At 42.7% G+C, this 16,657-nt stretch overlaps 1 protein-coding gene across 7 annotated transcripts in view; it reads right to left on the reverse strand.

Annotated features, from left to right (window-relative positions):
• ITPR2 (inositol 1,4,5-trisphosphate receptor type 2) overlaps nt 1–16,657 on the reverse strand; it is a 390,831-nt gene that overhangs the window by 3,843 nt on the left and 370,331 nt on the right. For all 7 annotated transcript variants that reach the window (XM_081210608.1, XM_081210607.1, XM_081210606.1 and 4 more), the window contains one exon: nt 11,965–12,125. In XM_081210608.1, coding sequence (XP_081066734.1) covers nt 11,965–12,125 — 161 coding nt within the window. The remainder of the gene's footprint in view (nt 1–11,964; nt 12,126–16,657) is intronic.

Consider the following 16,657-nt stretch of genomic DNA (forward strand, 5'->3'; position numbering starts at 1 on the left):
GCAGTTCCTGTGAGATGACTCACATGACTGGTGCCTGCCCATGTTGTTGGCTCATTGAGATATTCTCCCAGCCACATGGCAGCTGCTGGTGGGTAGGCAGCTGCCATAGGCTTGCGAGAATGAAAAATGTGAAATGTTTGCATCATACAGACACACTTGTCATTGGCTTAAGCTCCCTGTCCGATTTACACTTGGCAGCATAATGAACTGGTTTTCCGAATAAAAAAATTCCTTCCAGTAGCACCTTAAAGACCAACTAAGTCTTTAAGGTGCTACTGGAAGGAATTTTTTTATTTTGACTATGGCAGACCAACACGGCTACCTACCTGTAACTGGTTTTCCGAGTGTGGGTTGGCCCAAGATGGATCTCAGCCTATTCTCTCCATTCTTCCCAGCACCCCTTGCTCTAAAGACCCTCTTTACCTGACACCTCAAACACACACCCCATCACCATGGCAACCTCTATCTGCCCAGGCCCAAGAATTCCTCTCAGATGGACCATCAGCACCTTTTGTCATGTTAATGCCCCTATCCCAAGTGTGGCCCTGGCTTGGAAAGGAAGCTTAGCCGGTATTTTTCCACTGTCCTACAATCTTCACTTCAATACTCCAAATAATCAAAATTCTACAATTTATTAATTTCTAGGGTTTAGGAAGGCCCCCCCAATCTATAACAATACTTTATTGGTTGCCCCACAGTTATCTCAATCCAGAGGACAGGATCACACTTCAAAACGACCTTGACAGATTAGAGAACTGGGCCAAAACAAACAAGATGAAGTTTAACAGGGAGAAATGTAAAGTATTGCACTTGGGCAAAAAAAATGAGAGGCACAAATACAAGATGGGTGACACCTGGCTTGAGAGCAGTACATGTGAAAAGGATCTAGGAGTCTTGGTTGACCACAAACTTGACATGAGCCAACAGTGTGACACGGCAGCTAAAAAAGCCAATGCAATTCTGGGCTGCATCAATAGGAGTATAGCATCTAGATCAAGGGAAGTAATAGTGCCACTGTATTCTGCTCTGGTCAGACCTCATCTGGAGTACTGTGTCCAGTTCTGGGCACCACAGTTCAAGAAGGACACTGACAAACTGGAACGTGTCCAGAGGAGGGCAACCAAAATGGTCAAAGGCCTGGAAACGATGCCTTATGAGGAACGGCTAAGGGAGCTGGGCATGTTTAGCCTGGAGAAGAGGAGGTTAAGGGATGATATGATAGCCATGTTCAAAGATATAAAAGGATGTCACATAGAGGAGGGAGAAAGGTTGTTTTCTGCTGCTCCAGAGAAGCGGACACGGAGCAATGGATCCAAACTACAAGAAAGAAGATTCCACCTAAACATTAGGAAGAACTTCCTGACAGTAAGAGCTGTTTGACAGTGGAATTTGCTGCCAAGGAGTGTGGTGGAGTCTCCTGCTTTGGAGGTCTTTAAGCAGAGGCTTGACAACCATATGTCAGGAGTGCTCTGATGGTGTTTCCTGCTTGGCAGGGGGTTGGACTCGATGGCCCTTGTGGTCTCTTCCAACTCTATGATTCTATGATTTGGGAAGTGCTGCTACTTTGTTTTAATTGCATTTCTCTGTAGGTGGAAAGCAGATGGGAAGTGAGGGGCAGAAGGGGGTTGTCAACCTGGGAAGGTAGTCCATCTAGAAGAAGGAAAACTCTGATGCTAAACTTCTGCTGCCTTCAGGAGAAGTCCCTAAGGCCTAATGGTGCCTTGTATGCCTCATTCTGGCAACTCCTGCATCCAAGTTGGTGCCAAACGGATTGCTCTACTTTCCTTTGGACTGCACCAGCGAGGCTGAGAGGGGGCGTTGTCATTGGGGCAGCCCAGGAACTCCATACACATTGCCCAAGCTTATACCCCGGGGAGGTCACTTCAGTGCTGCTAATGCAGCATTTTGACGTCACCCCTGGCGACGTCACTCCATTGTGTTTCGAGACAGGAGGATGCCAACAACAGCAAAAATGGTTTTGGAGAGGGCAGAAATGAGAATCATAGAATCATAGAATCATAGAATCATAGAATCATAGAGTTGGAAGAGACCACAAGGGCCATCGAGTCCAACCCCCTGCCAAGCAGGAAACACCATCAGAGCACTCCTGACATATGGTTGTCAAGCCTCTGCTTAAAGACCTCCAAAGTAGGAGACTCCACCACACTCCTTGGCAGCAAATTCCACTGTCAAACAGCTCTTACTGTCAGGAAGTTCTTCCTAATGTTTAGGTGGAATCTTCTTTCTTGTAGTTTGGATCCATTGCTCCGTGTCCGCTTCTCTGGAGCAGCAGAAAACAACCTTTCTCCCTCCTCTATGTGACATCCTTTTATATATTTGAACATGGCTATCATATCACCCCTTAACCTCCTCTTCTCCAGGCTAAACATGCCCAGCTCCCTTAGCCGTTCCTCATAAGGCATCGTTTCCAGGCCTTTGACCATTTTGGTTGCCCTCCTCTGGACACGTTCCAGTTTGTCAGTGTCCTTCTTGAATTGTGGTGCCCAGAACTGGACACAGTACTCCAGGTGTGGTCTGACCAGAGCAGAATACAGTGGCACTATTACTTCCCTTGATCTAGATGCTATACTCCTATTGATGCAGCCCAGAATTGCATTGGCTTTTTTAGCTGCCGCATCACACTGTTGGCTCATGTCAAGTTTGTGGTCAACCAAGACTCCTAGATCCTTTTCACATGTACTGCTCTCAAGCCAGGTGTCACCCATCTTGTATTTGTGCCTCTCATTTTTTTTGCCCAAGTGCAATACTTTACATTTCTCCCTGTTAAAATTCATCTTGTTTGTTTTGGCCCAGTTCTCTAATCTGTCAAGGTCGTTTTGAAGTGTGATCCTGTCCTCTGGGGTGTTAGCCACCCCTCCCAGTTTGGTGTCATCTGCAAATTTGATCAGGATGCCCTTGAGTCCATCATCCAAGTCGTTGATAAAGATGTTAAATAAGACCGGGCCCAAGACAGAACCCTGTGGCACCCCACTAGTCACTCTTCTCCAGGATGAAGAGGAACCATTGATGAGCACCCTTTGGGTTCGGTCAGTCAGCCAGTTACAAATCCACTGAGTGGTAGCAGAGTCAAGACCGCATTTTACCAGCTTCTTTACAAGAATATCATGGGGCACCTTGTCAAATGCCTTACTGAAATCAAGGTAGGCTATATCCACTGAGTTCCCTTCATCTACCAGGCTTGTAATTCTGTCAAAAAATGAGATCAGGTTAGTCTGACATGACTTATTTTTCAGAAATCCATGCTGACTATTGGTGATCACAGCTTTCCTTTCTAGGTGCTCACAGACTGTTTGCTTAATGATCTGCTCCAGAATCTTCCCTGCTATTGATGTCAGACTGACTGGGCGGTAATTATTTGGGTCCTCTCTTTTCCCCTTTTTGAAAATAGGGACAACATTTGCCCTCCTCCAGTCTGCCGGGACTTCGCCTGTTCTCCAGGATTTCTCGAAGATGACTGCCAGTGGTTCTGAGATCACATCTGCCAGTTCTTTTAATACTCTTGGATGCAGTTCATCTGGCCCTGGAGACTTGAATACATCTAAACTAGCCAAATATTCTTGTACTGTCTCCTTAGTTATTCTGGGCTGTGTTTCCTTTGCTGAATCATTTGCTCCAAATTCTTCAGGTCGGGCATTGTTTTCTTTATCGGAGAAGACTGAGGCAAAGAAGGCATTGAGGAGTTCAGCCCTTTCTGTGTCCCCTGTTTGCATTTCACCATCTTCTCCTCTGAGTGACCCCACTGTTTCTTTGTTCTTCCTTTTGCTACGAACATACCCATAAAAGCCTTTTTTGTTGCTTTTAACCTCTCTAGCAAGCCTGAGTTCATTCTGTGCTTTAGCTTTTCTGACTTTGTGTCTACACGTGCTGGCTATTTGTTTGAATTCCTCTTTGGTGGTTTCCCCCCGTTTCCATTTTTTGTACACATCCTTTTTTAATCTTAACTCAGTTAAAAGTTCTTTAGATAGCCACCCTGGCTTCTTTAGGCACCTTCCATGTTTCCGTCTCATTGGTATTGCCTGACGTTGTGCTTTTACTATCTCCCTCTTAACAAACTCCCAGCCATCATGAACTCCCTTTCCTTTTAGTATTGCTGTCCATGGGATCTCACCCAGCACTTCCCTAAGTTTTATGAAGTCGGCTTTCTTAAAGTCAAGAAATTGAGTCCTAGTATGCTTGGCTGCTCCTTTCCGCTGTATAGTAAACTTCAGAAGAGCATGATCACTCACGCCTAATGATCCTTCCACTTCTACCCCACTAACCAGGTCATCAACATTGGTTAGGACCAGATCTAAAATGGCTGTTCCTCTTGTTGCTTCTCCCACTTTCTGGACAATGAAGTTGTCTGCAAGGCCAGTGAGGAATCTGTTTGACCTTATGCTCTTGGCTGAGTTTGACGCCCAACAAATATCCGGGTAATTGAAGTCCCCCATTACTACTGTCTCCCTTCCTTTTGCATGCTTGGCCATCTGTTCCAGGAAGGCATCATCTATGTCCTCCGTTTGGCTTGGGGATCTATAGTAAACTCCCACAATGAGGTCTCTGTTATTCTTCTCTCCCTTAATTTTGACCCAAATGCTCTCACATTGGCTTTGAGGTTCTAAATCTTGGATCTCTTCACAGGTATACACATCCCTGACATATAACGCCACTCCTCCTCCTTTCTTGTCTGGTCTGTTTCTCTGAAATAGATTGTATCCCCCCATTATTACATTCCAATCGTGGGACTTATCCCACCAGGTTTCAGTGATGCCTATTATGTCATATTTAGTTTGCTGTACCAAGAGCTCAAGCTCATCTTGTTTATTTCCCATGCTTTGCGCATTAGTGTACAGACATTGAAGTCCATTAATCATTCCCCCATGTCTCTTATTTAAGGATTTTTTCCTCCCACCACTAGGTCCGCGTGCTGTTTGCTCCATTTGGTCTATGACAGTTGGATGATCATCTTCATTAATTGATAGACTCCTACCTTCAGGAGCACTGTCTCCCTCCCCCACATTAGTCAGTTTAAAGCCCTCCTGATGAGGTTTCTGAGATTTTTGGCAAAAACATTCCTCCCAACCGTTGTGAGGTGCAGCCCATCACTTGCCAGAAGTCCATCTTCAAGAAACTGCAGTCCGTGATCTAAGAATCCAAACCGTTCCTGTTTACACCATTTGCGAAGCCAGCTGTTCACTTCCACTATTTTCCCCTCTCTCCCTGGGCCACGTCGTTCAACTGGGAGGACAGACGAGATGACAATTTGTGCATTTAGTTGCTTCAATTTCCTGCCGAGAGCCTCGTAGTCTCTTTTGATCTTCTGGAGGCTATTGTCATTGGTTCCCACATGAACCAAGAGGAAGGGGTATTTGTCAGTGGGTTTTATGATTCCTTGCAGTCGTTCAGTTACATCTTGGATCTTAGCCCCGGGGAGACAGCACACTTCCCGAGACATCTTGTCAGGCCCACAGATCACTGCTTCTGTTCCCCTCAGTAGGGAATCCCCTATCACCACTACACGCCTCCTCTTGGGTTTGGTCGGGGTTCTTCCGTGAGCTGTCCGTTCCAAGGTCGCCTGCACATTCCCTGAGGACTGACTTTGCTGCTCGTCTTCATATACCTGATCGACTGTAATGAGGGAGAGATCCTCAAATGGAGTCTGCTCTTCGTCTTCCATGCTAGGGGAGAGGACCTCAAAGCGATTGTGTATTTCTAAACAATCAGAGTGAACCCTGGGCCTCCTACTTCTTTGAGTCACGTTTCTCCATATATCTGGCTCCTGTGTTGATGAACTAGCCTCCTTCTCAGGGGAGTCCCCTGTCTCCTCCTTGGTGGGGACGGTGTGCTCTGTTGCTTCCAAGAAGAGCTCCAGCTCTCTAATTCTTTGGAGCGTAGCTACACGTTCCTCCAGTTGCTGGACTTTGTCTTTTAAAAGGGCAATCAACATGCAATTGCTGCAGGTGAAGCTGCCTGCAACCTTTGGCAAGATGGCAAACATTGCGCAGGAATCGCAGGCGACTGCAGCTGTTCCCTCCCCTTCCATCTTGAGATCGTGTTGTTGGGGGTGGCTACAGAGGTCCTCCATCATAAAAAGCTTGAAGACAGGACAAATAACTTCGCCCACAAAAAAAAACCTAGATCTCCCCCAACAAACGTTTGAGACTAGCTCCCCTAAATCTAAAAGATGGGTATAACTGCGCGCGCCGCTAGGCGCGCGCCGCTGCCCTACAAACTCTGATAATCCCCTGCCTCAACAGAAACCCTGCCCCCTCTGACCTTTACACAGGGAAAAGAGCTAATCAGCCACAAGAAACACACACACACAAGAAAACCCTTTTTGCTCCTTCTTCAACTGCTGCCCTACAAACTCTGATAAGCTCCTCCCACAGCTAATCCCCTGCCTCAACAGAAACCCTGCCCCCTCTGACCTTTACACAGGGAAAAGAGCTAATCAGCCACAAGAAACACACACACACAAGAAAACCCTTTTTGCTCCTTCTTCAACTGCTGCCCTACAAACTCTGATGAGAGAGTTCTGTGAGAGTGAATCACAGAATCATAAAATTGTCTGAGCTCAAAATATTTCAAAAACACTGGCTTAATGTGCAAAGTAGGCCAGGATGATAGGCTTATCAAGATTGCAGCCTATCTTAGGTGGAAACTGCAGTAGTTATAAAGCATTTAAAAGTGTGCCACACTTTATGGATGCGAACTCAGCACATGTTGCATCACTTCAGATTGTTTCCCACGCCAAAATCTTAATGAATGCTTCATTTCTGGTGTTTCATATCCTCATTTTTCATGCTTGCATCTATGCTTTATGTATTTCAAAAGATTTTAAGTGAAACTGTACTCCCATATCCTCCAATATGACAAGGCAAGGCAAGGCACCAGCTCTCCATCTGACATGCTGACAATTTCACATCCAACCAAAGCTTTTCAGGCACATGTCTGCATTTAAATTAGTTTGGCATAGAATAAGTAATCATCACAACAACTGGCAATTAACATAACTAAAATTATAAGATGTTAAAACAAAAATGATCCCAAACCAACATGTTAGCAGGTCCTGCAATGTTTTCTTAAAGTCAATTAAACCACTTTGCCAAACACCCTAGACAAGAAAAGTTATTATGGAAATAGGATTGTTCATTTATAATATCACACCTGCCAATAGTCCTGATTTCTCTAGGACATGACTGATTGACAGAAGTGGCCCCACTTCCTCCTCCGCTGCCTCTGCAAGGTCTCCACCGAGGCCTGGAAGCCTACCAAGGCTGCGGATTTTATATGTCATTTTCGCTAATTCCGTATATTCAAAAAAATTAGCCTGCCATTCCATAACTGTTGGGATCTCCGGTGACTTCCATTTTGGGGCTACAAGAACCCTAGCTGCCACCATTATTGGAATAATGTACGATCCTCCTTTTTTATTTCGTCCCCTATTATCCCTAATAAGAATGTCTCCGGTTTTTTTCGGGAAAGTGTACCTAAAAGGTTTCTTAAGTTCATTATATATTAGATCCCCCCAAAAATTCATTTCGTCACATACCCACCACATATGGTAGAGATCCCCGTCCTTATGTTTACATTTCCAACAGGCTTTGTTACCCATTTTGTACATTTTTGCCAATTTGAGCAGGGTAACATACCACCGGTACATCAGTTTTTCCAGGTTTTCCCTTAAAGTGGAACATGCTGTAAATTTCATCCCTTTGTTTCATAAATTTACCCATTTATCGTATTCCATGTTGTAACCAAAATCAATTGCCCACTTTACCATCACTTCTTTTATCAACTCGCCCTTGGTATCCCATTCCAACAGGAAATTGTACATCTTGGATAAAAGTTTTGTTCTTCCTTCCAAAATTTTTATTTGGAATTTAGATTTTTTCTCACTAAATCCTAATTTTTTATCCTCATTCCATAATCCATTTACCCGATGGTATTGTAACCACCCTGTTAACCCATCTTTTAATTCCTAGTATGTTTTGATTTTCCATCCCCTCTCCATTTTTACTAATATATCTTCATATGTTATTCTCTTTCCTTCCATATTCAGTTTTTTTGTTGTTAATATATCTATCGGTGGTAGCCACCAGGGTGTGTTTCTTTCTAGTAAATTTTTATTTTTTTCCCCAAACTTCATACAGGGCACCTCTAAAAATATGATTCATGAAACCTTTATGGACTTTCACCTTGTTATGCCACAAATAAGAATGCCATCCATATCTATTATTGTACCCTTCCAAGTCCAACAAGTCCATGTTTTCCAAGATGATCCATTCCTTAATCCAACATAAACAGGATGCTTCATAACATAGTTTCAAATTTGGTACTGAAAACCCTCCTTTTTCCTTCCGGTCTGTTAATAATTGAAATTTGATCCTTGGTCTCTTTCCTTGCCAAATAAATCTTGATAGGGTTTTTTGCCAATCCTTAAACTGAGATGACCCCTTTATCACAGGGATCGTTTGAAAGAGAAATAACATCTTTGGAAGAATATTCAATTTAATCTCTGCCATTCTCCCGGTCCAGGACAGCTTTAATCTATTCCATATATCCAGGTCTCTTTTAATTTCTTTCCATATTGAGGTGTAATATCACTAATTAAATTAATATTTTTAATTGTTAACAAGATCCCTAGGTATTTTACTTTTTTTGCTACTTTAATTCCACACTTCTGTTCTAATTGCTCTATCGCATTCCTCTCCAGATTTTTAACCATCATTTTAGTCTTTATTTTATTTGTAGTCTTTGGTATGAAATGTGTAAAATTAATTTTTAAAAATGGATTAAAAATAATAATAAATAAAATAGGACTAACAACGGTGGCATTGACGGAGACAGTAGCGCCAACTTGGGCCCCAGATTATGGGTGCCCAGCACGTGTGCACCACATCACATGATGTCATGACGTAACTTCACACTGATGCACGCACATGCTTTGGCACCATGGAGGTGACTAAGCACTTTATGAGAGGGAGCAGGGAGCATGGCCAAATAAAACTGCCCATCGCTTCTGATTTGTGGTGCTATTAATGGAAAATGAGCAAGCTGTCAAGGGCACAAACAGAAGGCACTTTCCTTTTCACTGTTAGGACTGGGTCTATCCTCATCTGCATTTTGGAGGAGCAAAGAATGAGGAGGGGGAAAAGAAAGCTCTGGCAATGTTAGTGTGAACTCCCTCCACCCCATTTTTTTGTATCTTTTGTGGTCTTGCTGATGTGGTGAACGGTCCCTCCGCATTCCTGCCTCAAGTCCCTTCATCTCAACTTACTTCTTCGGGAGAAGGTGGGAATTATCGCCAAGTAAATGTGCGTAGAAATGGGGTTATGCCAATGCAGCCACTACTGCTGCCAGCCCAGCCACTCTCTAGCCTGCAGTAGGCGCAAGTGGTGCTGCAGCTGCCACCGGCTAGGCTGGTCCCTGGCATCCCTGCTCTCACCTGCTTTTCTGACTACAAAGTTGCCAGAGTTCCCCCACCCTGGCAAGCAGCTTACACGTTTCAGAGCAGGTCCCCATCCCAGCTGCTGAGCTCTCTGCACCATTGTGATTATGTCGACACTTTTCTTACAGCTGCCCATTCATGGCAAGGTGAAGGAGGCCAGGACACATCCCACAGAGTTTCCCTCAATGCTGCAGGATCCAGGCAAGGGAAAAGGAAGGAACCAGTGGCCTGGGAGACTCAGTGGAGGGAATGTCCTATGTGCACAGAGCAGCAGAATCTGGTATCCTCAAATTATTTCTGATGCAGACCATGAAGCTGGGCTGAAGAATCCATCCACCACTTTTAAAAAGCTAATACCATGTGCTTCTCTTTAAACTGGACTTATGTTTAGTACAGCATTCCCACTCAAACAATATATTCCACAACATAGCTCATTCCAGGGAGAGTATCAAATAAAACCCAGCAATCTACTGCCAACATTTTAAGTCATTAAACTTCCAAAATTGGTTTTTCATACTCAAAGCATGGAGTACATAGAGGCCTTTGTGACTTTGTTAATATTTTAGGGGCTCAACTCCAGAGATCCCACCATTAGCACTAATGAAAAGTACATTAGTGCAGGAGTCAGCAAACTTTTTCAGCAGGGGGCCAGTCCACTATCCCTCAGACCTTGGGGGGGGTGGAGTATTTTTTTTGGGGGGGGGAATGAATTCCCATGCCCCACAAATAACCCAGAGATTCATTTTAAATAAAAGGACACATTCTACTCATGTAAAAACACGCTGATTCCCGGACCATCCACAGGCCAGATTTAGAAGGCGATTGGGCCAGATTCGGCCCCTGGCTAAACTAAAGTTTGCCTCCCCGTGCATTAGTGCATTGCACCAGTAATTTCCAACTGCGGGCACTAGAGATACACTTAATGATACTACTGTTAGTTCACATTGAAATAATGAAAGAAATGGTGGGTGAAGTGAGGAAGAATAAAAGCCCAGTGCTTCCTTCAATAATGTAAAAGTGCTACTAAACAATACTAAAATTGAATCACATTTGTGACCAAAATCTGCAGGTGATAAAATGGCAGGGGAAGCCATTTAGCCAAATATTCTCCAGGGAATGATACAAGATTCAAAATTATGCTAGATTTGCCCCCAATATTATTTTTTGTCTTAATCCAGTGCTGGTGTTTAATCTTTTTCTGTTCACCACTTGCATGTTTTAAAGGGATCCATGAAAAATATGCTTGTGAAGATGTTGCCCATTGGTGAAGGTCTTAGATACAGCTAGGTTAGGAACCTAGGACACTGCCTTCTTCCTGATCAGATAATTTGTCCAGGCAGCTCAGTATTGTATACTCTTGACTGATCTGTAGTGACTCTCCAGGGTCTCAGGCACAAAGGGATCTTTCCCATCACCTGCAGCCTGCAGTCCTCTTAACAGGAGATGCCAGGCATCATAACCAGGCAACTTTTGCATGCAAAGTATGGGCTCAATCACTATGCTAAGGCCCCTTAAGTCAAGTTAAGAATTGACAAATCAAGCAATAAAAGATCAAGATGATGTACATGAGTCTAACTGCCCCCATGTGACCAAGTCTAACGCAGTTTCTTACCCTTCAAGGCTTTTACAGATCTCTCGGGGTGGGGGTGGGGGTGGGGGTGGCTGAAACGCAAGGAGAAAGAAAGGTCTGACCTTTACAACTACAATTTATCTGCATGAAGTGTGTCAGAAAAACAGCAGCTGTATCTTGGGAGTTCCCAAGTCTCCTACCTCCAAATAGCTGCATCCTTGGGACAATGAGGCATGCACACAGAGTGACTTCAAAATGTCTGGACAGCTTTCACAGGCTACCAAACTCAGTTTCATGCTGTTGTCATTTTTGCACATCATACTATTGGAATAGTTCTATGCATTGCAGAAATGGAGACCTCTATTCTTTCTTTGTACTGTTGCTTGGCAGTGGGCATTTTTCTCTTTTATGAAGTGATTCAGGACCAAAAAAAAGAGATTCCAGCCAGTGATTCAGGACCAAAAAAAAGAGACTTACAAACTGGATAAGCATACTGAGTATGAGAGTGCAGGAGCCTGAGGGTAACTGTGAACTTTGCCTTCATATTTTCATTATGCCCAGTGCTGGGCCTTTGCCTTGGGCAAATGCATTTAAATACCTTTGTAACTATACAGTTGGCGGCTTCTCACAGTTCTTGTGGTTGTTGTTGTTTATTCAATGTATATACCGCCCTTTATCTGAAGATCCAAGGGCAGTGTACAACAATAAAACATAATTTACATATAATAATAATAATAATAATAATAATAATAATAATAATAATGAAATCCAATAAAACTATCACAGGAAAAATTAATAATAACTGTCCATCCCCCCACATTAAAAGGCCTGGGTAAAGAGGACGTTTTGCACTTGGTGCCTAAAATATGTAATTATGGTGCTAGGCAAGCAACACCTGAAAGGCCCACCTCTCTGAAGTAAGACTTCTATAAAAGTGACTCACCACAATCATTTGAGCCACATAACTTTCGGGACCGGTGTATTCTGTTGGGTCTTTCACTCTGACCAGAACTATGAAGTATAAATAGTGCCACATGTTGTGTTCTGCCTTTATGTGCTCCTCAAAGGAAACTGTCTTATTATCAAATTTGTCTCGCTCAAGCCCTGCAAAAAAGGAGACACACACCAAAAATATTTCATTAGTTCCATCATCTTGTCAACACTTGTCTTAATTACAAGTTCTTGGGGGAAAAACTACCACACACACACACACACACACACACACACACACACACAGTGTAAAAGCAGAGTCTTCAAGACCAACAATTTCATTAAGGCATATATCAGATATGATATTTATTTCTAGTACAGTGGTGCCTCGCAAGACGAAATTAATCCGTTCCTCGAGTCTCTTCGTCTAGCGGTTTTTTCGTCTTGCGAAGCAACCCTATTAGCGGCTTAGCGGCTTAGCGCTATTAGCGGTTTAGCGGCTATTAAAAGCTTAGCGGCTATTAAAGGCTTAGCGGATTAGCGGCTAAAAGGCTATTAGCGGCTTAGCGGCTTAGAAAAAGGGGGGGAGCGGAAAAAAATCGGAACACTCGCAAGACGTTTTTGTCTTGCAAAGCAAGCCCATAGGGAAAATCGTCTTGCGAAGCAGCTCAAAAACGGAAAACCCTTTTGTCTAGCGGGTTTTTCGTCTTGCGGGGCACCACTGTATTTGTTTTCTGTCTTTGCAAAAAGAAAAAAGAAAAGGCTCCAGATGATGTACAATAAGAAAGAAATCTAAAATATATGATATTTATTAAAGTTTCAAAGAAAAGATTACATAAATAAAAAGAGAAAAAGAGAAAAGAAAGAAATAAAAAAAAATAAAAATACAAAATACAGAAAAAAGATAATAAGCATTTTAAAAAAACACACATCAATCTTTCCGTACCTTACATTTCATTTCCTTACTTCCCTGACCTCCTCACACCTCCCTTTTTTGTATTCCAGTTCTATTAATTAATTCAGCAATTCCTTTCCCTCTTTGTTTTTATCTTAATCCTTTAACTTAATAAATTATAACTTTAAATTTTCATCTGTTAACAATCCATTTTTACATACACCTTAATAACATTGCTAAAACCACTTAACTTCATTCAGACATCATTCTAACATTCATTAATTTTGCAATATTTCTGTAAATAGTCTTTAAATTTCTTCCAATCTTCTTCCACCGACTCTTCTCCCTGGTCTCGGATTCTGCCAGTCATTTCCGCCAATTCCATATAGTCCATCACCTTCATCTGCCATTCTTCCAGAGTGGGTAAATCTTGTGTCTTCCAATACTTTGCAATAAGTATTCTTGCTGCTGTTGTAGCATACATAAAAACAGTTCTGTCCTTCTTTGGCACCATTTGGCCGACCATGCCCAGGAGAAAGGCCTCTGGTTTCTTCAGGAAGGTATATTTAAATACCCTTTCCATTTCATTATAAATCATCTCCCAGAAAGCCTTAATCCTTGGGCACGTCCACCAAAGGTGAAAGAATGTACCTTCAGTTTCTTTACATTTCCAACATTTATTATCGGGCAAATGATAGATTTTTGCAAGCTTGACTGGTGTCATGTACCACCTGTAAATCATTTTCATAATATTCTCTCTTAAGGCATTACATGCCGTAAACTTCATACCTGTGGTCCATAACTGTTCCCAGTCAGCCATCATTATGTTATGTCCAACATCTTGTGCCCATTTAATCATAACTGATTTCACCGTTTCATCCTGAGTATTCCATTTCAACAGCAAGTTATACATATTTGACAAAATCTTAGTTTTGGGTTCTAGCAGTTCTGTTTCTAATTTTGATTTTTCCACCTGGAAGCCAATTTTCTTGTCCAAATTGTATGCCTCCATTATCTGATAATAATGAAGCCAGTCTCGCACTTTATTTTTTAGTTTCTCAAAACTCTGCAGTTTCAGTCTATCTCCCTCTTGTTCCAGAATTTCCCAATATTTCGGCCATTTGGCCTCCATATTGAGCTTTTTCTGAGCTTTCGCTTCCATCGGTGACAGCCACCTTGGGGTTTTGTTTTCCAATAAATCCTTATATCTTAGCCAGACATTAAACAATGCTTTCCTGACAATATGATTTTTAAATGCTTTGTGTGCTTTGACCTTATCATACCACAAATATGCATGCCATCCAAATACATTATTAAAACCTTCTAAATCCAAAATGTCTGTGTTTTCAAGAAGCAACCATTCTTTCAACCAGCAAAAAGCTGCTGATTCATAATAAAGTTTAAAGTCTGGCAGGGCAAATCCACCTCTTTCCTTTGCGTCCGTTAGTATTTTAAATTTTATTCTAGGCTTCTCTAAAATAAAGGGGATGGAAATGAAGATAAAATCTACCAGGCTGCCCAAATGCTCACTAACCAATTTCTCAGAGGAATAGCTTCTATAACAATAGATGATGACGAACAAGTGATGATGTTGAGTTTCAGAACTTAGGTTGGTGACCTGGGAAACAGCAAATGTTTTATGATCCAAATGAAAATCCCTTTGAATTTCAGCCAGGGTTATAAATGTTTGGATCTTTGCCAAATATCCCCTTTCCCTTCGTCCTCACCCCCTGAAACTTACCTTTCAGCAACAATGATTTTGTGAAAGTGGGAGCAGCAATAGAGGGCTGCTAAGTATTTGAAATGAGCCAGCACTTTCAAAGATTTCAGATAACTCTTAATAAGAATTCTCTGAAAATGCTGGAAAGAACAAGCCAATTCAGAAACAAGATGGGGAAAGTTTGCCCATCTCTAGGAAGACTCAATCACTCCACTTTTTGGCTTCCACAGTAAAAAGGTAAAGGGACCCCTGACCATTAGGTCCAGTTGTGACCAACTCTGGGGTTGCGGCGCTCATCTCGCTTTATTGGCCAAGGGAGCCGGCGTACAGCTTCTGGGTTATGTGGCCAGCATGACTAAGCCGCTTCTGGCGAAACAGAGCAGGGCATGGAAACGCCATTTGCCTTCCCGCCAGAGCGGTACCTATTTATCTACTTGCACTTTTGACGTGCTTTCGAACTGCTAGGTTGGCAGGAGCAGGGACCGAGCAACAGGAGCAACTGCCGACCTTCTGATTGGCAAGTCCTAGGCTCTGTGGTTTAACCCACAGCGCCACCTGCGTCCCTGGCTTCCACAGTATTTCAACCTAAAAATTCTAATATAAGCATAACTGAGACTTCCATATACCTAAATAAAAAAATTCCTTCCAGTAGCACCTTAAAGACCAACTAAGTTAGTTCTTGGTATGAGCTTTCGTGTGCATGCACACTTCTTCAGATACACAGATGGACTTCCATTTCATGCGGCTCAATGTGGTGCCTTCCATGGTTCCAGTTACAGGTAGGTAGCCGTGTTGGTCTGCCATAGTCAAAATAAAAAAATTCCTTCCAGTAGCACCTTAAAGACCAACTAAGTTAGTTCTTGGTATGAGCTTTTGTGTCTGAAGAAGTGTGCATGCACACGAAAGCTCATACCAAGAACTAACTTAGTTGGTCTTTAAGGTGCTACTGGAAGGAATTTTTTTATTTTGACTATGGCAGACCAACACGGCTACCTTCCATATACCTGTCTTGCGTGTTCAAGTGTTCCATGCAGACTAGCTTGCCAATGACCCTACTTATTTCTAAGATTTATTACCTACCAAGGTAAAGTTAAAACACCACCAGAATACTTTTTTTAAAAAAACCACACAACAAACCAACTAACTCATCAGGTTAATTTACACTTTTCAAGAAGCCTACAAAAATATTTTTTAACTGTCAAGGGTAAGGGTAAAAAGGTGCATCTGCAGCATATGGCAAAAGCTGAATAATGATGATTCTAGACACACCTCTGTAGGGGCTACCACAGAGAAAGTCCTCTGCTGAGCTCTTTGCCACTCCTTGAATTCCCAACCTTAACACCCAGGGTGGTCTCTGGGAAAGGAGGAAGTCTTTCAGATATTTGTGGCCCACATCATGCGGGGCTTCAAATACCAATGTGAGCAACCTGAATTGGGCTCAGAAATAAACTGGCACCCAGGTGCAGTTGATTTAGAATAGGAGTTATTTGGGTTCTAGAGATCACCCCAGCCAGTAAACTTTCCACTGCATTCTGGTTCAGATGAAGTTTCCAAAGCATCTTCATTGGCATTGCAATTTGAAGGTTGCAAGACCACGGAGAACAGTGGCCATCATCTCTGTCTTAAAAGGGTCCATAACTAGTGAGCCAGCTGTAGCTGGAAACAGCCAGTCTTCCCTCTGGACCTCCAGTGATAGTGCTGGTTCCAAAAGTATCACTGTTAATAATCTGCTCCTTCAAAGGAAGTGCAACCTTGTCTGGAACAGGTCATCTCCTTACCTTTTGGACCTGAGAACATGTAACGCCTCTATCTTATCTGGACTGGGCAAACTGTGATGGTTTGGGCAAGGGGTTGACGAGGTGTAAACCAGGGCTTGCCAAAGGGGTTGGGGTTGGTGGGGATGGGTAGGTAGGGTTGGTGTGCACAGCTTGTACGTAAACAGGTCTGAAATAATTCAGTTACAGATAGGTAGCTGTGTTGGTCTGCCATAGTCAAAATAAAAAAACAAAAAAAACAAAAAAACTTTCAGTGTATCTGAAGAAGTGTGCATGCACACGAAAGCTCATACCAAGAACTAACTTAGTTGGTCTT

The sequence above is a fragment of the Podarcis bocagei genome (genome assembly GCF_964188305.1).
Source record: "Podarcis bocagei genome assembly, chromosome: 10".
NCBI classification, from domain to species: domain Eukaryota; kingdom Metazoa; phylum Chordata; class Lepidosauria; order Squamata; family Lacertidae; genus Podarcis; species Podarcis bocagei.